The following is a 25,559-nucleotide window of genomic DNA, read 5'->3' on the forward strand; positions in this document are numbered from 1 at the left end:
GGTGAATTAATATGAATTAATATGTCATTAAAAATAATTATTACAAAAGTACCTAACAGCCATATTAACCCCAAGCATCTATTCCCACTACTCCAGGGTGTCACAATGAAGTAAAAATAAAGACCACAATGCATATTAATGCTGTGCTCTTGTGTGATCATGCATGGTCACACCTCCCAGCCTTTTATTTTTTCAATGATTTGGAGGAATAGCCAGAGTTAAACAGTCTCCTGAACCAGTAAGAGGCTCATTGTTTGGACCAATTCGTCCATTTGCTGCCTTAGTTGTGTTTTTTGAATGTGACCTTTAGCAACTGGAGTCTGTGAAAAGGCATTTTACAACAGGGCAATTAAAGGAGAAGTTCAGCCAAAGCTCGTTTGGGCTGAAGTCCGCTCTCTGCTAACTTCACAAAAGTCAGTCCAGGCTCCACGTCATAAAACTAACCATGGGAAAAAGAACTTGGAGCTATACCTACCAGCTATGAATGTTAAAGCTCAAGTTATGGACTTTATTGCAGGTACTTTGGTCCAGTTTGGTAGCAGAGAATCACTGTAGTAGTTCCTCCTACTACAGCGATCACCGTTTTATTCCCTGCTGCACAATAACCACAGGGGGTCTCTTGCTGGGCTTGGGCACTATTCACAGAACACCTTACATTTTTTTCAATGCACAGAGTTCTCTGATTGGATGAGGTGGAGATTGTGACATCACCACCCTGCCTCTCCACCTTGTCTAACTTGAAAACATCTTGCTGGACCAATAAAACTATTCAATAAAATAGATTTCTGGAATTCAGCTTTAAAAAGAGAAGCATGGGTTTCATTTTTTTTTTTAGTTTTATACTTACCTACGTGGATGCAGCATGAGTCCGATGCTGCATCTGTCCCCCGTCGCCTCTTCACTGAAAGCCGAGTGATCCAACGCCGCCGATCACTTGGTTTTCAGAGCTCCGGGAGCAGAGAGATGTAGACTGTCAGTTTCTCTGCTCTTCTCCCTCCTCCCTCACTGGAGTGCTGAGCTGTGGAGGGGGCAGAGCAGCAGTCTCAGGCTTTCAGCGGCTCACAGAGAGGCTGAGACGGGTATCAGTGCAGATACCTGGCGGATCCAGACTTTAATTGTCAGGATGATGCGGTGTCTGGACTGATATTTGTGATGTCAGCAGAGAGCGGACTGATAACAGGTCACAAGAGTGCAAAACCAACTGCACTCCTGTGATCCGTAGGAGATGCCCAGCCAAACGAGCTTTGGCTAGACTTCTCCTTTAAGTATTTTTTTTCCCTCATCTTATCTTGAACATAATGATAATATATACAAAATTATATGACAATTTAAGATTGGCTTTAAGAATTCCATGGAGTAACAAGGACCATTTTACAGCAGTTAATAATTGCAAATCATGCAGACTGAACGTTTACAGATAGCTGATCTGCTATAGTTTGCCATTGTATTGGTTCTGCGAATAGGTAATAAAAACAACGTCACTCGGATTTTAAAGATAAATCTAGCAAACAGGGCAAAATAAAGAAAAATGTTTTAATTTTTTTTAAATTCTATATTTTATTTTTTCAACAGTTTATATACATATAAACAAACACATTTTAATTGCATGCGTACCATAAAGTATATCTTAACACAAATTGATTATATTTTCATTGAATATCACTATTTGAACATTGATTAAACAAGGGGGAGGGAGGGAAAAAAAAAAAGAAAGAAAATTATTTGCAGGACTTCTTATAAAAAGATGCATAAAAAGCCATGTATATAAAAAGGGGGGGGGGGAGTCTACTAAAACTGGTGCACACAGTAACCAATCAGCTTCTAACTTCAGCTTGTTAAGCTTTGGCAATAAAACATAAAAGCTGATTGGTTACTGTGCACAGTAAATCCCTCCTAAAAGTTCAAAACGAAAATGGGTCGGCATTTATTATAGATTCACAGGCCTATACAGTGGCAAAACCATTCTGTACTGATAGAAAGGATTGTTTGTATGGAAATACTTTAACTTTGCTACTGTTTACTGCTGACCCAGTTACACAATTTACTTATCACTGAGACAGCATTCTGGAACATTCATCAACCACAGGAAGCTTTTGCTAGACATGGGAGGTCTGAGATAGTGAAGGGCACAAGGATGAAATATTGTGCAATGCTTGCATGTAGCTTTGTGGAGTCAGATGCAATTTCTCATAGTTTTAGGATAGTAGTTCTCTTTTGCTGAGGGATGAAACAGACACGTGGTATAGGTAATCTGAGGCCGAAACTACCAAGTTTCTGTCTGTGGTTTTTTTGGGCTTTTTTTTTCTCTCTTCAAAAAACATATGTAAGTGCAAGTAATAAGAACAAGTCATTTTTGGAACAGCTACCGTGGTAATGTGTTTTTCAACAATGACAAGACTTTCCTCTGGTATTATATCTGAATCGATGCAGCATATTTATAAATCAGCCAGCAGTGATTGTCACCAATCACTGATGATGAATTGAATCAATTCCATAGCTCCCAACTGTCCCTGATTTCGAGGGACTGTCCCTGATTTGCAACAATGTCCCTCTGTCCCTTATTCCTCCTTATTGTCCCTCATTTTGGTCTGATCTATATAGTTGTATATAAAATGCAACTTCTAAATTGCTGCATTTGTAAATTTCAAAACCAGTAAAAAGGAATAATAGTGGTAAAAAAAAAGCACTTGTGGGCTAACTAATCTTTTTTTTATGTATAATTCTCCTTTAAGGGGACATGGCAGGGAGTATGTCCTATGCCTACATACATTTGCTAATAGGTGTACCATCCGGGCCAAATTCTGGCACTTCACTCCTACATGTAAAAATCATAATTTTTTTGATAGAAAATTACTCAGAAGCCCCAAACATTATATATGTTTTTTTAGCAGAGACCCTAGGGAATAAAATGGTGGTGGTTGCAATTTTTTATGTTGCATGGTATTTGTGCAGCAATTTTTCAAATGCGTTTTTTTTGGAAATAAAGTTTCATGAATTGAAATAAAAAAAAAAACACTAAAGTTAGCCCATGTTTTTTTCTATAATCTGAAAGATGATGTTACGCCCAGTAAATGGATACCTAACATGTCATGCTTGAAAATTGTGCTCGCTTGTGAAATCGCGGCAAACTTTGGTACTCAAAAATATCCATAGGCAACGCTTTCAAATTTTTTACAGGTTAACTGTTTAGAGTTACAGAGAAGGTCTTGGTATAGAATTATTGCTCTCGCTCTAACGTTCGTGGCAATACCTCACATATGTGAATTGAATGCCGTTTACATGTGTGGGAGTGTCGTACTTATGCGTTCGCTTCTGCGTGCGAGCTCGTGGGAACGGGGATGCTTTAAAAATGTATTACTTTTTTTTATTGTTTATTTCATTTTCAGGTTTTGATTTTTACACTTTTCCTTTGAAAAAAAAATTTTTGCTCACTTTTATTCCTATTACAAGGAATGTAAACATCCCTGGGAATAGTGTGTGACAGGTCCTCTTTATGGACTCCTCCAGGCTGGAAAGACAGAGATAGAAAAAAACAAAAAACAGGACGATCTCGGCTTTCCAGCCGAGTACATGGCAGTATTTACAACTGCCAGGCTGGGCGTGACGTCATAACGTTGCACCCGGACCTCCGAGAGTCATAGAGATGACCGGGGACCATCTGTTTCCAGGAAATCTCTATGGTCAACTTCCACCACCGGTGGATTCTTTCTTCAGCCCCCCTGATCGCATAGGTGAGTCGGGAGAAGCACCAGAGGGGGACGTCCCCTCATGTCAACTGTAAGAACAATCAAGCAGCTGAACTGCTGCTATGATTGTTCTTACAGTGAAGGGAATCGCCGGCTAAAGAGAATGATACCAGGTTGATGCCTGTAGGTGCAGGCATCAGCCCGGTATAACCACTGAAATGGGAGGATGTCCATGTATGCCCTCCTGGCGGGTAGTGGTTAAAACACGTGCACCAGGAAGATTCACCTGCAATGACAGTTTAGGGAATGTCAATACAAAGTGCACCTTTTCTTTGTGCCCCCCTCGGCTGACCTAACAGATCCCACTCCTCCCGCTCTGCAGATGCATTGTTCTGCCTTCAGCAGGATATCTATTAACCACTTCAGCCCCGGAAGAATCACCCCCCTTCATGACCAGGTCATTTTTTGTGATACGGCACTGCGTTATTTTAACAATTGCGTGGTCATGCGACCCTGTACCCAAATAAATTGGATGTCCTTTTTATCCACAAATCGAGCTTTCTTTTGATGGTGTTTGGGGGTTTTTATTTTTGTGCTAAAAACAAAAAAAGACCGACAATTTTGAAAAAACAGCTGAACTTTATTTGGGGTTAATCAGAGGCACTTTAACCACTTGCTTACTGGGCACTTAAACCCCCCTCCTGTCCAGACCAATTTTCAGCTTTCAGCGCTGTCGCACTTTGAATGACAATTGCGCGGTCATACAACACGGTACCCAAATGAAATTTTTATCATTTTTTTCCCACAAATAGAGCTTTCTTTTGATGGTATTTGATCACCTCTACGGTTTTTATTTTTTGTTAAAAAAATTGAAAAACACTGAATTTTTTAAAAATAATTATATTTTTTTTATATTTTGTTATCAATTTTTGCAAACAGTTAATTTTTCTCCTTCGTTGATGTACGCTGATGAGGCGGCACTGATGAGCACCGATAGGTGGCAGTGATGGGCACTGATGGGTGGCGGTTATGGGCACTGATGGGTGGCAGTGTTGGGCACTGATTGGGCACTGATTGATGGCAGCACTGCTAGGTGGCACTAATAGGTGGCACTTGTGGGCATTGATAGATGGCACTTGTGGGCATTGATAGGTGGCACTTGTGGGCTTTAATAGGTGGCACTTGTGGGCTTTAATAGGTGGCACTTGTGGGCTTTAATAGGTGGCACTTGTGGGCACTGTGGGCACTGGCAGATGGCACTTGGAGGCACAGATGAGGCATCTGTGCCTCCTTCCTCTTCGGGACCGATGTCCCTTTGACATAAGCCGGTGATCGGCTTTTTTTTCCTCCTCACGCTGTCAGCGTGAGGAGAAAACGAAACCGATCACCGAGCTTTTGTTTACATCATGTGACCAGCTGTCATTGGCTGACAGCTGATCACATGGTAAGGGGCCGGGACCGGCCCCTTGCGCGGATCTGTGATCATCCGAGTCTCCGTGACTCGGTGATCACAGCGCGCACACCGTGCGCCCTGCAGGGTGCGAGCGGTGCACGTGCATAGGGGAGGACGTCATATGGAGATTGAGGTCCGCGCTGTAGCCGTCATTCGGCTATGGCCCGGACTTCAGGTGGTTAAATTATGGCAGGTGTGTACTGATTCCTATGTAACATGAGTTTGAATGTGATTGTTTAATTCTGAACACAGCTACATACTCAGTTATAAGCGGGTGTGCACACTTATGCAACCACATTATTTTAGTTTTTTATTTTTACCCCCCTAAAAGATTTTAGTTTGTTTTTTCAATTGAGTTGTACAATTTATAGGTCACATTAAAAAGGTAGAAAAATTTCTGTAATGATTTATCTTTGTCTCATTTTTTTACATCACAGAAAGCTGACATTAACAGGGGTGTGTAAACTTTTTATATCCACTGTATGTGGTATTGCTGCGATCGACCAGAGCAGGAGAATTTATTATGGGTTGTTCTTTGGTGGTAGGTTATGGTAGTAACAAGAAATAGCTACTTTCCTATGATAATAATAAAGAAAAAAAATCAGGAGATATCCATAACCATTTACCACCAAATGAAAGCCTAATTAGTCCTGAAAAGAAAACAAGTTATAATCCACCTGTATACACAAAGTAGTGATGATATGTACGGTTTTACTAACACATGTCAAAATTGCAAAATTGTGCTTAGGCATTTAGATTTGTTTTACCCGTAGGTGTGAGGGAGTTAAGGTGAAACTGATCACCTCAAAGTGATTCTAAAGTTTAAAATTTTCATTTTTTAAATAATAAACAAGTCCCTTGTCAGCGCTCCTGGCTCCTCCTCTTTTTTGTGTGACACCAAAGGAAACTGCTTTCTATGGTGGCACATCTGTGTGCTCGATCCTGAGTCCTGCTGTTTGTGTCCATTGATACAGACAGCAAGGCTCAGCCCTGCCCCTCTCTTCACAGGATTTGACTGACAGCAGCGGGAATCCATGGCTCCTGTTGCTCTCAGCCAACCCTGTGAAAGCAAGGAGAAGAGGACAGAGTCTCTGCAGACGGCCACTGAGCTGGATTGAGTGAGGGCTCGGGTAAGTATTGGGGGGTGAGGAGATGATACTTTAACCTAAACATTTTTTACCATAATGCAAGCAATGCATTAAGGTGGAAAATGTTTAGGCTTTGCAACCACTTTAAATACTCAATCATGTACAAGGCAAATTAAAATAGCAAATATTTTTTGAACCGTTTAGTGATTTTATTCATATCAAGCATCAACATTAAGCGATAGCCAGATCACAGCGTTATAAAGACCACCACTGAATTATTACTTGAGAAGGGCTGCCTTAAAGTATTTGTAAACCCTGTTACACCACTTGTAACTACAGGTAAGCCTATAATAAGCATAATACTTACCTGTAGGTACTGTTAATATCTCCTAAACCTGCACGGTTTAGGAGATATTTACCATATACGCTTGTGCCGACATCATCAGTGCATGCGCACTGAAGAAACAGCTTGATCGTGCCATTGCTAAAGGGCCTGTGCTGTGACTGGCAGATCCCGTACGCATGCGCGGGAGTGAAGTCATTATGGCTCCGGCCAATCACAGTGCCGGAGCCCGTGAACCTGGAAATAACTCCGGGAGACATGTCGCCGGTCACAGCGGTGTATGGGGACCGCTGCAACAGCTTCCATCTAATGTAAGTATTTCATAATGAGCTCGTATGCAATGCATACTATATGGGTTTATAACCACTTTAAAGTAGCTTAGGTAGGCGTGTTTACATTATTAATTAAATAAATTAGATGTTAAAAATGTGTCTGTATTTTTCCTATTGTTGGGCAAAGTAACCGGTTTCATGGACAGCAGGCACTCTCTAGTTCTTATGCTTACTTACCACTAAAATAACAAATGTTCTTGTCTTCCACAGAAAGCATTATTGCTCTGAAATACAATGAGGTTACATATTGCAGAATGTGTAGATGCAAACTAGGCTGTGTGGAATTCCTGTATAAATTAACACTTAAAAATCAGGAGAGTTTAAAAGTGATAAGCCTCAGGTGATACACATGGTTGCAACAAATTATCCTACATAAGTTATACCTGTTTATCTGCAGCACTCTCTCATCTACAGCCTTCAAAATCACACAGATGAAAGTTTTTTTTCTCAGCACCAGTAAGCAGGGGGCAGGGATCTGACACCATACACTGCACAGCGAGAGGAGAACTGAGTGTACTCTGAGACCTGAATAGAGGGAAAGGACACCGGAAACATGCACAGCTAAGGCTGTCAATCACCTCTGGGTGCTGGAGGGGAGGCGGGGCTGTGTCCAGAGATTCTGTGGTGTTGGGATAACCTGTCAGAAGATACTAATGCAAATAACAGAAGGAAGAGAGAAGAGATAGAAGTCACACTATATGTGAGAGGAAAAGCAACATCCGTGTAATCCCGAGGGAGCGAGCAGTCAGTGTATTGGTTTGTGGTGTCTTCCTTACACCAGAATACAACATTGAAAAGAGAGAAAGTTGGCAACTCGATCTTAATAAAGTGCTGTAATGATTTTATGGTTGCAGGTGGAGTACAGATAATACAAAGGCTTACGCATTTCAGCCTATAGCCTTAGTCAACCCTATAGAGGGAAATACATTAATCTAAAATCTTACTTGGAATACGCAATTCTTGGAAGAAGCAGGTAGGCTGCAATGCAGAGGAGGAGAAAGATGTCTGCAGTGAGGAAATACGCAAGAGCACTGTCTGTTACATTGGAAGCTATTGAAAGGTCCAAAATGGCTGCCAGCGCGCTAACTGTACCACCCATGGCCTGGCCTGCAAAAGAGAAAAAAAGTAATGATATTATACAACAAATATTATGACTGGTTTAACATTTTATACTGGCTACAGAAATGTATATCCAAACACAGACATCTTTTCATCACCTGTTAAGATCCCCTTTTCAAGTGAAGAAAAACATTCTAGGGAATTGTGCGCATGAATGAATAAAATACATTGGCTATTTTCATAGATTTCTTGCATCCATGGTAGGGCTGGGAGATTTTCTCAAAAAAAAAAAAAAAAAAATCTGCGTTTTTTTTAAAAAAAAACCTCGATTCACTATTCGAATAGTTTTTTTTTTTTACCGCACCGGTCCTGAGGAGCTGCGGGCTGGAGTTTTTAGGCGAGGCCGCGGCTTCGGCCTAGTCCGCGGCAGCCTCGCGGACTAGGCCGAAGCCGCGGCCTCACCTAAAACTTCAAGATTTAAATTGATTTTTTCCCCAGCCCTAATCCATAGTTATTATTTTTAAACAATACGCAGGGCTAATGGCTTAGATCACATGTTATCTAACCACTTTTTTTTTTGCATGCTAGTTTCATATCGAAAATGCAAAGGTCACTAAACTTACAAAAATTCTCATACAACAGAATACAACTTCGGAAGTGATGTAAATGTGTTGTGTTGTACTGTACTGTAATGTAATGTATTCTTTCATTTCTGAGCATACGTGGTCTTGCTCTTAGGATTTTTTCGCACTATACTGTACTGAAAGTCATACGATCTGGTATCGTATGAGAAAAATGTTTGTGTTTGTCCCTATAGATTATTTTGCATGAACTGTCGTGATCGGCTCTAGAAAGCGGTGTACTAATGATCAGATTGTCATGTGATCGCTTCGAAAAAGCGGTATTTTTTGTCTGATTTTCTGAGCGTGTGTACTAGGCTTAATAGTCTAAATGAGACAAGTGCTGCTTGTACTAGAAAGGCTCCTCTCATCTTATCCATAGTGGCCTATAGTCTTTACTAGTCTAGAAAAGTGTCCCTCGTGCTGGTGGCTGCTGTGTTGCTTGAAATCTTCAATCCTCTAACCCCCCCCCAACTTGATCCATTCAAGGAAGCTGTACTATAGATTCCCACAATAAAAAGCACTTTATGAATAGCCGGTTGCCAACCAGTGCAAGACGATATATGTCACCACATTGGCACGACTGTGCAAATGGCCGTACAGGTACGTTCCCCTTTAAGACGCGACATTATGGGCGCGTGCTCGCCGCGTACTCTGTGACCGTGCCCGTGGGTCCCGCGGACTCGATGTCCGCCGGTGTCCCGCGATCGTGTCACAGAGCGGCAGAATGGGGAGATGCCTATGTAAACAAGGCATTTCCCCGTTCTGCCTAGGGACATGACACAGATCTACTGATCTCGGTCATTGGGAGCAGTGATCGCTGTCATGTCAGTGGTAGCCCACCCCCTCACAGTTAGAATCACTCCCCAGGACACACTTAACCCCTTGATCGCTCCCTAGTGTTTAACCCCTTCCCTGCCAGTGTCATTTATACAGTAATCAGCGCATTTTTATAGCACTGATCGCTGTATAAATGACAATGGTCCCAAAATAGTGTCAAAAGTGTCCGATGTGTCCGCAATTATGCCGCAGTCAGGATAAAAATCGCAGATCGCCGCCATTACTAATAAAAAAAAATAATAATAAAAATGCCATAAAACTATCCCCTATTTTGTAGACGCTATAACTTTTGAGCAAACCAATATACGCTTATTGCGATTTTTTTTATTTACCAAAAATATGTAGAAGAATACATATCCGCCTAAACTGAGAAAGAAATTAGTTTTTTTATATATTTTTTGGGGGTATTTATTATAGCAAAAAGTAAAAAATATTGCTTTTTTTCAAAATTGTCACACTTTTTGTTTATAGCGCAAAAAATAAAAACCGCAGAGGTGATCAAATACCACCAAAAGAAAGCTCTATTTATGGGAAAAAAAGGACATCAATTTTGTTTGGGTGCAACGTCGCACGACCGCGCAATTGTAGGTTAAAGCGACGCAGTTCCGTAGTGCAAAAAGTGCTTTGGTCAGGAAGGGGGTATATTCCTCTGGGGCTGAAGTGGATAGAGGATGGGCAGATAAATGAGAAAAGTCTGTCTCCTCCATTTATAGTGTATTGGACAATTACTCTAAAACATACTATAAAGAATGGGCTATAAAGGATTGTTGATCTCCGGGGATTCCTCACAGGAGGTCACTGGTTCCTTCTGCTGACCTCCATGTAACTACAAAAGACAGCACAGTAGTGATGATGTCAGTAGAAGAAGGAACCACTGAGTGCAGCAGGGGCTATAGAAAATCTACACTCCTGGGAGTGTTAGTTTCCCAAACAGCCTTCAGGGGACAGTTCTTCATTATTGTAGCAGCACAGTTGGCAGGAGAGGTAAGTAATCGGTTTCTTCTTTACAAGTACGTACTGAACTTACGTGATGGGGAATTCCAGGAATTTTGTTTTCCCCATGCAGTGTGGGCTCGCTTTTGTCTAGGGTTGAGGAGAATGGAGATATATTTAACTAATTCGCCGATGCTTCTAGCGCAAGACTGGTCCTTGCTGCTCCTAAACCCCACCCAACGTGGTCTAGTGGTCTTGCGTGGTGAACAGTTTCTGACGTCTTAATGCCCATAGACAAGGACGTGAGGACGGCAGGAACAGTCCACCCCTGGGCGTGGGGGAGCACCATTTTCCAGAGGATCAAAGGATCAGGTGAGTATGGCCTTTCTGTGTGCCCATGGACAAAATGAGCAGTTAACCAATGCAGTGTGGGCACAGCCCCACTGCTTGGGAAATTGTTTTTTCCTAGAATTCTGCTTTAAGTAAATCAAGGGGCACAGAATCCTGACAATCTAGAAACTCACTTTTTCAGTATATCAATAATACAGATTTTTCCTTGTTTCCACATAGATTACGATCTTAAACCTATAGGTGGTCTTGCTTGCAAATTCCTTCATCAAACAGTCTTGAACTTGTGCAGTATTTGTTTTACAGATATGAGCTTTGGGATTAGTAAAGAGAACTCAAAGACCCAGACTGTTTTTCTTTAGCACAGCAGTTAATTATAACTAATTAGACCTAATTCTACTGAATACAATACCTGTAAGTAAAAGGACTTCTTATTCCAGTACTGTACTTTGAGCAATACAATGGCAGTGAATTATTAGACTTTGTGGTGAAGGACCCTTATTCTCTGAAGTCTAATTTTTTCCAGTTCATTAAGCTTTGTCAATATTCTGACATAGATGGTTATGAACAAAGCAGAAATCATGTTCACTGAATGTTTTATATGGTCTGTCCATTTTGTTTTGTTAATATGATCGTTAGCTTAGAGAATGAGAAATGTTTATTTGGACTTGGATTGTTGAAATATGTGGGTGGTTTATGACAAGCAGATTACATGCGTGATAACTGAGCACCACTGTAAAACTCACCATACACAGGTAAAGTTTCAGATAAAATCTTTTGTTTTAAGATTTTTTTTTTTCTAATCATTATTGGGGTCAAATCGATATTTGCTTTCAACTGCAGTAATGAGAAAATCTGAAAGAGCAGGATAGAACATTTTTCTCAAATAAATTCTCAATAGTGAATGTGGCTTTCATTTGGGAAAGTCTATTCTTTCCAAAATCAAAAGGTAAAATCAAATTGTGATTACCTGAGTATTGTGTGTACCTGAGTACCTGAGTATTGGGAGTACCTGAGTATTGGGTGTGCCTGAGTGTCGGGAGTACATGAGTGTCGGGAGTACATGAGTGTTATTACTTGTGCAGTGTGAGTACCTGTGTAGTGCGAGTGCACGCGGGGCTGCAATTATCTGTGTATTGTCATGTTGAGTACCTGTGCAGTGTATTTTTGAGTATTAGTGTCAGGAATCTAGTTGTTAGTTAATTTGGACAGAGTACAATCCCCAATCCTCATTAAATTGGTAGGTATGATGGCCGACGGGTGTGGGGATGCGACTCGGTGTACATCTTGCGGCATGTATGCGTTCCTTGATTATCTGATCGAGGGTGAATACTGCTGTGCAAAATGTAAGCACATTGTTTCCCTGGAAGCCCAGGTTCTGAATCTAGGGAAGCAACTGTCAGCACTGAGAAGACCCTCCATACTAAAAGAACGGGAACGTACCTGGCAGGTACCAGCAGGGGCCAGCACAGAGGCAGATGCAGAAAAAGAAGTGCAGGCACTAGAAAAGAGTAGATGGGTGACAGTCAGGAAGGATAGAAGGGGAAGTGCCAGGGAGGCTGATCCAGCGCTGGAGCATCCCAATAAGTACGCTCCATTGAGTGACATTGGTGAAACCAGTCAGGGACCAGTACTGCTGGAGCTGAGGGCCTCTCCTAGCTGCCAGGGGAAGAACTCCTTCAGTGAGATTGGGAGGGGGGGGGGCGAAGGAAAAGGATAGACAGATTCTGGTGGTAGGGGACTCAATTCTTAGAAGGACAGAGAGGGCAATCCGTGACAAAGTCCTGTAGCGCCGAACTATATGCTGTCTACAGGGAGCTCGGGTTCGGCACATCACGGATCTGGTGGACAGATTACTGAGAGGGGCTGGGGAAGATCCAGCTGTCATGGTGCACGTTGGCACCAATGACAAAGTCAGAGGCAGATGGGGTGTCCTAAAGAAATATGTTATGGACTTGGGAGCTAAATTGAGGAAAAGGACCTCCAAGGTAGTATTCTCAGAAATACTACCGGTACCTCGAGCCACACCAGAAAGGCAGAAGGAGATTAGGGGAGTAAACAAGTGGCCGAGGAGCTGGTGTAGTAAGGAGGGGTTTGGGTTCCTGGAGGACTGGGCCAACTTCTTAGTCAGTCACCAGTACTATAAAAGGGACAGACTGCACCTAAATGAGGAGGGTGCAGATTTGCTAGGAGTAAAGATGGCCAAAAAATTTAGAGGGGTTTTTAAACTAGGCCATGGGGGGGAGGGTTCAAAGGTAGAGATAGTCAGAGGGTAGTATTGGGGGCATTAGTGGTAGGTTGACTAAAGCACATAAACCCAAGGTAAGTATAGTAACAAGTCCTAGTTGCAATCTCGGAACACCCAATAAGAGTATAGTATGCAACCTTTCTAAACTACATGGCATGTTCACCAATGCCAGGAGCCTAGCGGACAAGATGAGTGAACTAGAGATACTGTTGTACGAGGAGGATTTGGATTTTGTGGGAATTTCAGAGACCTGATTCAACAGCTCTCATGATTGGCTGGCAACCATTCAAGGGTATACCCTTTATCGCAGGGCTAGAGAGGGTAAAAAAGGAGGAGGGGTATGTCTATATATCAAGAATAATGTACATAAGTGAATGTGAGAAATGACATCACTAAGGGAGCTAGGGAGGAGGTGGAATCCTTATGGGTAGAGCTCCAAAGGGATGAAGCTAAGGGGAAAACATTACTGGGAGTAAAAAGGGGAGGGACATGCTGAGAAGATATGAAGTGCTGCACACCCCGATTAATGTCAAAAAAAGGAAAAAGGAAATATCCCCCGTGGGGTTTTCTAAGCAACAAAAAATTATGAAAGTGGTAAGCTGTAACTTGAAAAGGTTTTTATTATAGAACTTTAATGGCAACATGATCACATAAAATGACCATGATGGTTAAAATAAGAGCTGTGCTACAGGAGATAACACAAATGAAGCTGGCATAAAATTATACAATGTTCAAGCGCTATAATAGGATAATAATCCTGACGCATTTCATACCCCGTTGGGTCATCTTCAGAGGATTCAGGCGCTGTAACAAGATATGCATATTGAAATTCATGGATATGACCATAAAAATTAAAATGTAATAAATATAGGTTTTTAACAGTATAATTACCAATCACATTGCATTTGAACAGTTTCTCCTGAGCCTAAAATTCTCCAAAATCTCCCCCATCGGGTCCCGGAAGGGGTCCCAGGCCGTCCACCACGTCAACAGGGGGAGGGAGGCTAATCGCCCATGCGTGTCTTACAAGGAGTCACACCAAGTGGATATTTCCCAAGACCACTCCCCATTCCTTCTTCCTATTTCCCTTTTACCCATCCCCCCTCCTTCCCATTCATTCTTTCCAACCCCCTCCCTCTCCCCTCCCCCCCCTTTTTTTTTGTCCTTTCCCTTTTATCCCCACTAGTCAGTCCGTTCCCCCTTTTTTCCTCACATGTTTTCCTCACATGTTTTCCTCACATTCGCCTCTTTCCTCACATTACTACATTCCCACTCTACTTTGCCACTTATCTCACTGCAATTATATAGACACTACCATTTACTGATTACTTACTTTGATATACTGACATCTACATGCACTCATATCTATTTTTCTTTAATCCTTTTTTTTTTTTTACCATTATTACTATGGGAATATCCATATACTGCTGACCCCAACAAGTACGGACAACATTAAATGAATGATAAACAGAGTTATTTTTCAAAAATAAAAAGTGATAATGATACATATATTTCTATCTGTGCTAAATATAATGCACTGATGGTGCAGAAGAAAAGCCAATATAGCGCTAATATTTAAAAAGGGCCCAAAATACATCCCTGGGAATTACAGACGTTAGTCTAACATCAATAGTATGCAAGCTCTTGGGAGGGGATGATAAGGGACTATATACAAGATTTTAATCATGAAAATGGTATCATTAGCAGTAATCAGCATGGATTCATGAAGAATCGTTCTTGCCAAACTAATCTATTAACATTCTATGAATTGCCATCTAGATAAAGGAAGGCCCGTAGACATGGTGTATCTGGATTTTGCAAAAGCATTTGACACAGTTCCCCATAAACGTTTACTGTACAAAATAAGGTTTGTTGGCATGGACCATAGGGTGAGTACATGGATTGAAACCTGGCTACAAGGGTGAGTTCAGAGGGTGGTTTTAAATGGGGAATACTCGGAATGGTCAGGGGTAGGTATTGGTGTCCCACAGGGTTCTCTGCTGGGACCAATTCTATTTATTTTGCAACTATTCTATTTATTTTGCAAGTACATCACGGGACACAGATCACCATAGTAATAACTACATGGATTATAGGCCACCTTTAGGTGAATGGACACTGGTATAACCAAAAAGGAAACAGGAAGTGCCCCTCCCTATATAACCCCTCCCATACTGGGAGTATCTCAGTTTTTGTAGCAAAGCAATATATACACATATCCCAATAAAAGGGGAGGGACCTCTGTGTCCCATGATGTACTCCAAGAAAAGGATTTTATAGGTAAGCTTTTGTAAAAATCCTATTTTCTTTATCGTACACAACGGTACACAGAGCACCATAGTAATAATTATATGGGATGTCTCAAAGCAATGCCACCTGAGGGGAGGGAGACACAAAGCAAATCGCCGCTGCCAGGCATGAGGACCTATACTGCTGCCTGCAGCACACTGCGCCCGAAGGCGGTGTCCTCCTGCAATCTTTCATCCATTTGATAGAATCTCATGAATGTATGTACTGATGACCAAGTAGCAGCCTTGCAAACCTGAGCCACAGAGGCTTGGTGAGGCACTGCCCAAGAGGCACTGACTGCCCTGGTAGAGTGCGCTTTAATCTTAAAGGGAGGAACCCTTCTTTTCAGGCCATAAGCCTGACTAATCACCTGACAAATCCACTTAGCAACAGTAGATTTTGATGCTGACTGACCCTTTCTAGGGCCTTCCGGCAACACAAACAAAACATCAGCTTTCCGTATCTGAGCAGTCGCTTTCAGATAGGCTTTAATTGCTCTCACTACATCGAGAGAATGTAATATTTCTTCTGCAGAACGAGGTTCTGGGAAAAAGGAAGGTAAGGAAACATCTTGATTCAGATGAAAACCAGACAATAACCTTGGCAAAAAGGTTGGGTGCGGACAACCTTATCCTTGTAAATGATTAAGTATGGGTCTTTACAGGAGAAAGTAGCCAATTCCGATACTCTTCTTGCAGAGGTTATCACAACTAGGAATACCAATTTCCTTGTCAAAAGGATCAAAGAAATATTCTGTAAAGGGTTGTCTTTGCAACACTGATGAAACCAGATTCAATTACCATAGGCACAAAGGCATTCTAATTGGTGGAGTTATCCGAGTTACCCCTTGTATGAATGCCCGGACTAAAGAGTGGGAAGCAAGCAGCCTTTTTTAAAAACACTGCCAAGGCTGAAATCTGACCCTTGATTGTACTCAAGGCCAGCTTCTTTTCTACTCCTAATTGTAGAAAGGCCAGAATTCTTCCTATAACATACTCACAAGGATGCCAACCCTTGGTTTCACACCAACTGATGTAGGCCTTCCAGACCCTGTAATAAATGGTCCTGGAGGTCGGCTTCCTGGCATTAATCAGGGTGGTTACTACCGAACTTGAAAGCCCCCTATTTTTTAGAATGTGGGCTTCAATAGCCACACTGTTAAATTTAGCATTTGTAAGGCAGGATGGAATACCGATCCCTGCGACAGCAGGTCTGGACGAGTTGAAAGACTCAAAGACTCCCCTACTGCCATTCTCACGATCCGTGCATACCAGGGTCTTCTGGGCCATGCCGGGGCCACTAGGATTACCGGCTTCCCTTCTTCCCTCATCCTGTGAAGCAGCCGTGGTAGCAGCTGAACTGGAGAGAATGCATAAATCAGTGAAAACTGATTCCACGGGATTACTAACGCATCTACTTCGAGTGCAAGTGGATCCCTTGTTCTCATCACAAAGTTGTCCAATTTCTTGTTGAACCTGGACGCCAATAGATCTATGTCCAGCATACCCCATCTTTGGCACATGGCCAAAAAGACATCGGGATGTAGAGACTATTCTCCTGGCAATAACTGTTGACGGCTGTTGATCTGCCTGACAATTTTTCACTCTTGGAATGTAAACTGCAGATAGGCAAGGAACATGTTTCTCTGCCGAAGACAAAATATGGTCCGCCTCCCTTTGGGCAGCGTGGCTTCTGGTGCCCCTTGGTGATTGATATAGGCCACTGCTGTGGCATTGTCGGATTGTATCCTGACAGGAGCATTCCGCAACCTGGACGTCCAGGCTATTAGAGCCAGCCTTACTGCCCGAATCTCTAGGATATTGATGGGCAAGGTCTTCTCTGACCACTTCTCTTGAACAGTGGTCTCTTCTAGAACTGCTCCCCAGCCCCATAGGCTGGCATCCGTTGTTACTACTTTCCAGGAAACTGGAATGAAGGATTTCCCCTTCTGTAAATTCCTGGTTATCAACCACCAGTTGAGATTCTGGCCTACCTTTGGAGCCAGATTCATTGGATAATCCAAGGCTTGGATCCATTTTTTCCAAGCAGACAGAATGCTGTGTTGCAACAGTCTTGAATGAAACTGGGCATAGGGAACTGCTTCGAAGGAAGCTACCATCTTCCCTAGTAGTCTCATGCAAAGGCGAATGGAAGGACCCTTCTTTGCCTTGACCGCCTGGACCAGCTCTGTTAGAGCGCTGACCTTTGCCTGAGGCAAGAACATCCTTTTCTGGGTTGTGTCTACCCAGGCCCAAATACTGCAGCCTTCTTACCGGCTGTAAGGATGATTTCTCTAGATTGAGAATCCAACCCAGGTGTCTCAGATAACTGACTGTTCTGGACACCCCTAGACAGTGGCGTAGCGTGGGTTGTCAGCACCCGGGGCAAGGCAAGTAATTTGCGCCCCCTAACCTGTGGGCTTTTAGCACCCAAGAATGGGGGCCCAGGTTCCTCCACTCACAGTCTGAGCCTCTGATTGGCCACCTGCAGCCTTTTATTAATGGTTAGATCTGAGATATCTCTTTGATTACAGTAGTCAAAGAGATATCTTCTCAGTATCAGCCAATAATAAAAGGCTGCGGGCAGCCAATCAGAGGTCTAGGTTGTAAATAACAAGGAGCACCTTATATACAGCAGAGCAGGCAGCCAATAGTAACCCAGACGTAAGGGTTGTGCATATTATTTAATGCTAGACATACTACAGGAGACAGTCACAAACTGCAGGCATACTATAGGAGATGGTCAGAGACTGCAGACATACTACAGGAGATGGTCAGAGACTGCAGACATACTACAGGAGATGATCAGAGACTGCAGACATACTACAGGAGATGATCAGAGACTGCAGACATACTACAGGAGATGATAAGAGTCTTAATGGAGCATTGTTAAATACTACTTGTGCATTCTGCGCAGAGTGCAGAGTTCAGGAGTGCAGTATGTACAGAGTTCATGAGTGTACTGCGTACAGGGTACAAAGATCAGGAGTGTGCTATATACAAAGTGCAAAGATCAAGATTATGCTATGTACCAAAAGGAGTACCCTATATACAGAGTGTAAAGTTTAGGAGAGCGCTAGGTACAGAGTTCAGAGTGCAATTCATACAGAGTGAAGAGCTCAGGAGTGTACTGCATACACCGTACAGAATTCAGTAGTGAGCTACGTACAGAGTGCAAAGATTAGGAGTGTGCTAAATACAAAAAGAAAAGATTAAGATTCTACTATGCACTGAGTGCAAAGATCAGGACTGTCCTATGTACTGAGTGCAGGATTCAGGAGTGCACTACATACAGAGTGAAGAGTCCAAAAGTGCAAATAGTTCAGGAGAGCGCTACGCAGAGTGAGCAGAGTTCAGAAGTGCACTGCATAGAGAATGCACTGCAGAGTTCATCACTGTGCTACGTACAGATTGCAGGGCTCAGGAATGCATGTCTCACAGGACAGTAACTCCCCTTCCAGTACAGAGCTCTCCTCCCACCCACAAATCCTCTCTTCCCCACCTACAAAGTATCAGGAGAGGGGCTGCTACAGAAGTGCAGCTACAGCTTACAGTAGGAGTGCAATGTTGTTAGGTGGGGAGAGGAGGCATTAGTGCAATGAGGGGGTATAGGCAATGATATTGGTGCTAAGTTAATAGGGCATTGATGCTAAATGGGGGGCAATGTGCTAATTTCTAACTTGGGGGAGAGTTGGAACATTGGTGCTAAGTGGGGGGAAATTTGGGATAAGTGAAGAGAGAGGGGTTACTTGGGATAAGTGGAGGATATTGGGGATACATGGGAGGAGAGGAGAAACATTTGGGTTAAGTGGCGGGACAGGAGGGACATTGGGGATAAGTGGGGGGAGAGGAGGGGCATTTCGAATAAGTGGGAGGGGAGGGGGGACATTTAGGATAAGTGAGGATAAGTGGGATAATGGGGATAATTGGGGGGACAGGAGGAACATTGGAGGGACAGGAGGGACATTGGGGGGAATGGGAGGGACCATGAGGATAAGTGGGAGGACAGGAGGGACACTGAGGATAAGTGGGAGGACAGGAGGGACACTGAGGATAAGTGGGGGGAGAGGAGGAACATTTGAAATAAGTGAGAGGAGGGGCATTGGGGATAAGTGGGGGGACAGGAGGGACATTGGGGGACAGGAGAAACATTGGAGGGACATTGGGGGGGACAGGAGGGACATTGGGGGACAGGAGGAACATTGGGGGACAGGAGGGACATTGAAGGGGGGGCGGGAGGGAGATTGAGGATAAGTGGGAGGACAGGAGGGACATTGGGGGAAATGAGGAACATTGGAGGGACAGGAGGGACATTGAGGGGACAGGAGAGACACTGAGGATAAGTGGGGGGAGAGGAGGAACATTTGGGATAAGTGAGAGGAGAGGAGGGGCATTGGGGATAAGTGGGGGGACAGGAGGAACATTGGAGGAACAGAAGGGACATTGAGGATAAGTGGGAGGACAGGAGGGACATTGAGGATAAGTGGGGGTACTGGGGGGACAGGAGGGACATTGGGGATAAGTGGGGGACAGGAGGGACATTGGGGGACAGGAGGAACATTGGGGGGGACGGGAAGGACATTGAGCATGAGTGGGAGGATAGGAGGGACATTGGGGGACAGGAGGAACGTGGGGGGGGGCGGGAGGGACATTGAGCATGAGTGGGAGGATAGGAGGGACATTGGGGGACAGGAGGAACGTGGGGGGGCGGGAGGGACATTGAGGATAAGTGGAAGGACAGCAGGGACATTGGGGGACAGGAGGAACATGGGGGGGCGGGATGGATATTGAGGATAAGTGGGAGGACAGGAGGGACATTAGGGGACAGGAGGAACATGGGGGGGATGGACGGGAGGGACATTTAGGATAAGTGGGGGACAGGAGGGACATTGGGGATAAGTGGGGGACAGGAGGAACATTGGGGGGGGACAGGAGGGACATTGAGGATAAGTGGGAGGACAGGAGGGACATTGGGGGACAGGAGGGACATCAGGGATAAGTGGGGGACAGGAGGAACATGGTGGGGGACAGGAGGGACATTGAGGATAAGTGGGAGAACAGGAGGGACATTGAGGATAAGTGGGGGGACAGGAGGGACATTGGGGATAAGTGGGGGGCAGGAGGGACAGGAGGGACATTGGGGGGGACAGGAGGGACATTGAGGATAAGTGGGAGGACAGGAGGGACATGGGGGGGACAGGAGGGACATTAAGGATAAGTGGGGGACAGGAGGAACATTGGGGGACAGGAGGGACATTGGGGATAAGTGGGGGGCAGGAGGGACATTGGGGATAAGTGGGGGGCAGGAGGGACATTGGGGGACAAGAGGAATATTCGGGGGGCGGGAGGGACATTGGGGATAAGTGGGGGGCAGGAGGGACATTGGGGAATGAAAGGAATATTCGGGGGGAGGGAGGGATATTGGGGATAAGTGGGGGCAGGAGGGACATTGGGGGACAAGAGGAATATTCGGGGGGGCGGGAGGGACATTGGGGATAAGTGGGGGGCAGGGGGGACATTGGGGGACAGGAGGAATATTGGGGGGGGCGGGAGTGACATTGAGGATAAGTGGGAGGACAGGAGGGACATGGGGGGGGGACAGGAGGGACATTGAGGATAAGTGGAGGACAGGAGGGACATTGGGGGGCAGGAGGAACATTGGGGGGGCAGGAGGGACATTGAGGATAAGTGGGAGGAAAGGAGGGACATTGGGGATAAGTGGGGGGCAGGAGGGACATTGGGGGACAAGAGGAATATACAGGGGGGGCAGGGGGGACATTGGAGGACAGGAGGGACATTGGGGATAGGTGGGGGGCAGGAGGGGCATTGGGGGACAAGAGGAATATTCGGGGGGGGGACAGGGAGGACATTGGGGATAAGTGGGGGCAGGAGGGACATTGGGGGACAGGAGGAATATTGGGGGGGGGCGGGAGGGACATTGAGGATAAGTGGGAGGACAGGAGGGACATTGGGGGGACATTGGGGGGCAGGCGGGAGATACATTTGAGATAAGTGGGGGAGAGGGTGATGCTCTGTGTATGTGAAGTGTACATCTGTTTCACATACCGCAGTTCACTTGGTCAGGAAGATCCGGTTCCCCGGAGATGTTATCATTGCATGTGGGGTAGAGCTGGACTGGCTGCCGCACTGTAGAAATGGGAGATCCAGTCCAGAGCGGCGGAAGAGAAGACGGCGGCAGTTCACACAGTAAGGCGGAGGCGGGACTCCTGGAGCAATCCAGCCCTGCCACCGCACGTGACCCCCGTTCATCCAATCACAGGGCACCCGCTGCCCATGCCGCAACACAGCCAGTGACACCGTCCGTACACAGTTAGCATTTGGACGGCGTGTCACTGGCACCTGATGCTGCGCCCCCCCCAAATTTTGCGCCCGGGGCCACGGCACCCCCCGCACCCCCCACGCTACGCCACTGCCCCTAGATTTAACCCTGCTATTGACTGATCTACCAGTAGCAGGTCGTTTAGGTATGCTATTACTGCTATACCCTGGCCCCTTAGTCTTGCTAGTACTGGGGCTAACACTTTTGTAAATAGTCAGGGAGCGGTGGCTAACCCGAAAAGCAAGGCCACGAACTGAAAGTGGTGCTGCTCTACCGCAAACCACATAAACTTCTGGTGAGCGGGAAATATTGGAATGTAGATACGCATCCTTGATATCTATGGATGCTAGAACCTCTCCTCCTCGTAGGGTGGAAACAACTGACCGAAACGACTCCATTCAAAAGGAGCGGATGTTTAGGAAGTGATGCAGATTCCTGAGATCTAGAATGGGTCTGACATTTCCATTTGGTTTTGGTACCATAGAGAGATTTGAAAAAAAAACATGTCCCTCTCTTCTGAGGGTACCTCTATTATCACTGCCTAATACAGTAATCGGTCCAGTGCCAGAAATAAGGACTGTTTCTTTACTGGGTCCTTGGGAACATTTGATCTTAGAAAACGCAATGATGGAAACTCTTGGAACTGTAGTTTGTAGCCTAGGGCTACTACAGAGAGGACCCACTTGTCTTGGATTTCCTCTTGCCAAGTTTCTGAAAACCACCGCAGTCTTCCCCCCACTCGATCAAGCGGGGGCGTTCCTTCATAGGGGAAGCCTTTGGACTCTGTTTTGTGGACTTCTGACTCCAGGGCTTTTTGTAGCCCTGTGTCTGGTTATGAGGCTTATCCTTTGCCCCTGACAGTGGAGGCTGCTGAGACTGCCTGGAGGCTGTTGCCCCAGACATCTAAGGAGAAGGTTACAACCTTTCTCCATGAAACGAAAACCCAGCCAAGAGCTTCTTGCATGGTAACTCGGCTGACCAGCTGTTTATCCACAGAATCCTGCGCATATGTATCAACATGAGCACAAGGCAGACGCCTGATGGATAAAATCATTGATAGTGTCCACTGAAAAGTATAGGGCCCTAGATAGCTCAACTAAACCTTGGGCCTCTTCAGTTTGAGCAGGAACTTTTTTTTTTTTTAAAACCTGCTTGAATTCATCCCAAAAGGGATTGACAGATGTCTATTGCTGCCACTGCAGGTTGTACTACCATACCAGCTACAGCAAGGTCAAGGTCAAGGGCCTACAGCAAGGTCAAGGTCAAGTGCGTTTTTTCACCTTCTGGAAGGAGACGCTAACATCTCGGCTATTTTCCCTTCCAAACCAGCCAAAGCCAAATCGTCCTTAGTGACGTATGCAGAGGCTGGGACGTTGGAGGTAGCTGCCATGCCTGTGAGACAAAATGGCTCAGATTCGCCAGATGCTCCAGATCTTTCAGGGGAGGATGGAACTGCGGGCGTGTGACTAGGAGCCTCAGGCTTTGACCGCAGCGACTTTGCACTCCCCCCTGATGAATTACCCCTCTTGGGGGAAGACAAAAAAAGCAGAGGTACTAAACAAAGTGCATCTACTGCCGAGCTTTAGTCTAGCAATTACATAGCAACATGCTGCTATAAATGCTCAGTCTCAATGCTGAGTAAAACGTGCCCTTTAAAAATGCCTGTATCCTCACACCCATACAGCTTACATACCACTTGTATGCTCTGTGTCCCTCTGTCAGCCAACCAGACACTTCCAGAGTGTAAAGCTTTTAAGCAGTGAGCCTTGTGCTCCACGTGCACGCCGGTCGCTCCGCCCCCTCCTTTTTTTTTCCCAAGGATCCCTTTCCCGCACTCTGCGCAGAAATAGCTGGCCCTGTAGTGAGGGCGGATTGAGGGTGCGGGGTTTTTCAGCAGGGGGGAACCTGACCACTCTGATGGTGGATGGCCCCCCCCAAACCCCTACTGATGGCTGACAGAGCAGGAAAAATAGCAATGCTGCCGCAGGAAGCCTTTGCTGACACTTGAGCACATCACAGGGGAAGCATGGAACGCTGGAAGCCAGGTATGTAGCTTTTACACCCTCTAGTGGCAAAGCACAGGCAATTCGTTTCATACTCACACCAAAAAGCTCAAGTGAATTTGGCTGTATTAACATGACCAAGGTGCCATATCCCAGGGTCCAGCTCTCAAAAGAGAAGCATTACAGACAAAAAAACCTTGTTTCTTCTTGTATGAGGCTGGGTACCATCCATTTGGCTTTTAAGCACTTTAGATGGATCCGTTTGCACAGCCCCTTGATGCCATCAGGAAATACTTAGCGGAGCTCTCTTAGCACTTCATTCGACCATAACCAACACCTAATGCCACGTACACACGAGCTAACTTTTCGACCGGACTGGTACGACGTTCTATCCGACGGACTTTTGGCGGACTTCCAACGGACTTTCCTAACGAACGGACTTGCCTACACACGATCACACTAAAGTCCGACGGATTAGTACGTGATGACATACGACCGGACTAAAATAAGGAAGTTGATAGCCAGTAGCTGCCCTAGCGTCAGTTTTAGTCAGTCGGACTAGCATACAGACGAGCGGATTTTTCAACCAGACTCGAGTCTGTCGGAAAGATTTGAAACATGTTTTATTCCTAGGTCCGTCAGACTTTTGGAAAAAAAAAGTCCGGTGGAGCCCACACGATGGAATTGTCCGACGTAGTCCGGTCCGCCGGACCAAGTCTGCCGGAAAGTCCGCTCGTGTGTACGCAGCATTAGACACTGGCGAAAAAACTGAAATACTTCCGGTATGGGAGGGGTTATATAGGGAGGGCTACTTCCTGTTTCCTTTTTGGTTATACCAATGTCCATTCACCTAAAAGGTGGCCTATAACCCATATAGTTATTACTATGGTGCTCTGTGTCCCGTGATGTACGATAAAGAAAATATGAATGCAATCTATACACTAGGGGGAGAACCTCTGAGGGAATCTAGGATGGAAAAGGACCTGGGGGTCCTAATAGATAGGCTCAGCAATGGCATGCAATGCCAAGCTGCTGCTAACAAAGCAAACAGAATTTTGGCACGCATTAAAAAGGGATTAACTCCAGGGATAAAGTGATAAAGTGATAATTCTCCAACTCTACGAGACTCTGGTCCGGCCGCACGTAGAGTATTCTGTCCAGTTCTGGGCACCAGTCCTCAGGAAAGATGTACTGGAAATGGAGCGAGTACAAAGAAGGGCAACAAAGCTAATAAAGGGTCTGGAGAACTTTAGTTATGAAGAAAGGTTGCAAGCACTGAACTTATTCTCTCTGCAGAAGAGACGCTTGAGAAGGGATATGATTTCAATTTACAAATACCGTACTGGTGACCCCACAATAGGGATAAAACTTTTTTGCGAAAGGGAGTTTAACAAGACATGTGGCCACTCATTAAAATGAGAAGAAAAGAGGTTTAACCGTAAACTACATAGAGGGTGGTTTACTGTAAGATCATTGTGTAAACCAGCAAGGTTTAAGGTAATATACAGAGGGTAAGTGGGATGATGTATGGCAAGCAGGTCAGTAGTTTGCTGCAGTATAATTTTTGTGCTGGAGTTTAGGCATTTTGGCTTGACTGTACCCCTTCTGCAATGACAATTATCACTCAGTGCTTAAGGTTATGGGGTTAGGTTAACTTTAAGAACCAGATTTGGAGGCTCCAGTTCAAGGCTTTAAGGTAGGTTTCTACTAAAGATTGGGTATAGGGGTCAGGTTTGATTTTTAGGTGTAGAGGCTAGGTTAGGTAAAGGTTTATTGTTGGGTTTGCATAAGTGTCATGGTTGGTTTGGGTAAAAAGCACATTAGTAATTGTTAAAGTGGAACTTTACTCTCCCAATCAACATTGATTATTTTTATGCCTCATGCATACTGGGCGTTTTTACAGTTGCTGTTTTAGGCATCATACTTTAACTGCCTCTAAACTCCCCTGCATGTTACAGTTGCTGTTTTAGGCATCATA

General features: G+C 44.8%; 1 protein-coding gene across 1 annotated transcript in view; it reads right to left on the reverse strand.

Annotated features, from left to right (window-relative positions):
- SLC29A3 (solute carrier family 29 member 3) overlaps positions 1 to 25,559 on the reverse strand; it is a 115,399-nt gene that overhangs the window by 17,937 nt on the left and 71,903 nt on the right. The window contains exon 5 of the mRNA XM_073596704.1: positions 7,847 to 8,009. Within this exon, the coding sequence (XP_073452805.1) occupies positions 7,847 to 8,009 (163 nt within the window). The remainder of the gene's footprint in view (positions 1 to 7,846; positions 8,010 to 25,559) is intronic.

Source organism: Aquarana catesbeiana, linkage group LG08 (genome assembly GCF_042186555.1).
Source record: "Aquarana catesbeiana isolate 2022-GZ linkage group LG08, ASM4218655v1, whole genome shotgun sequence".
Taxonomy (NCBI): domain Eukaryota; kingdom Metazoa; phylum Chordata; class Amphibia; order Anura; family Ranidae; genus Aquarana; species Aquarana catesbeiana.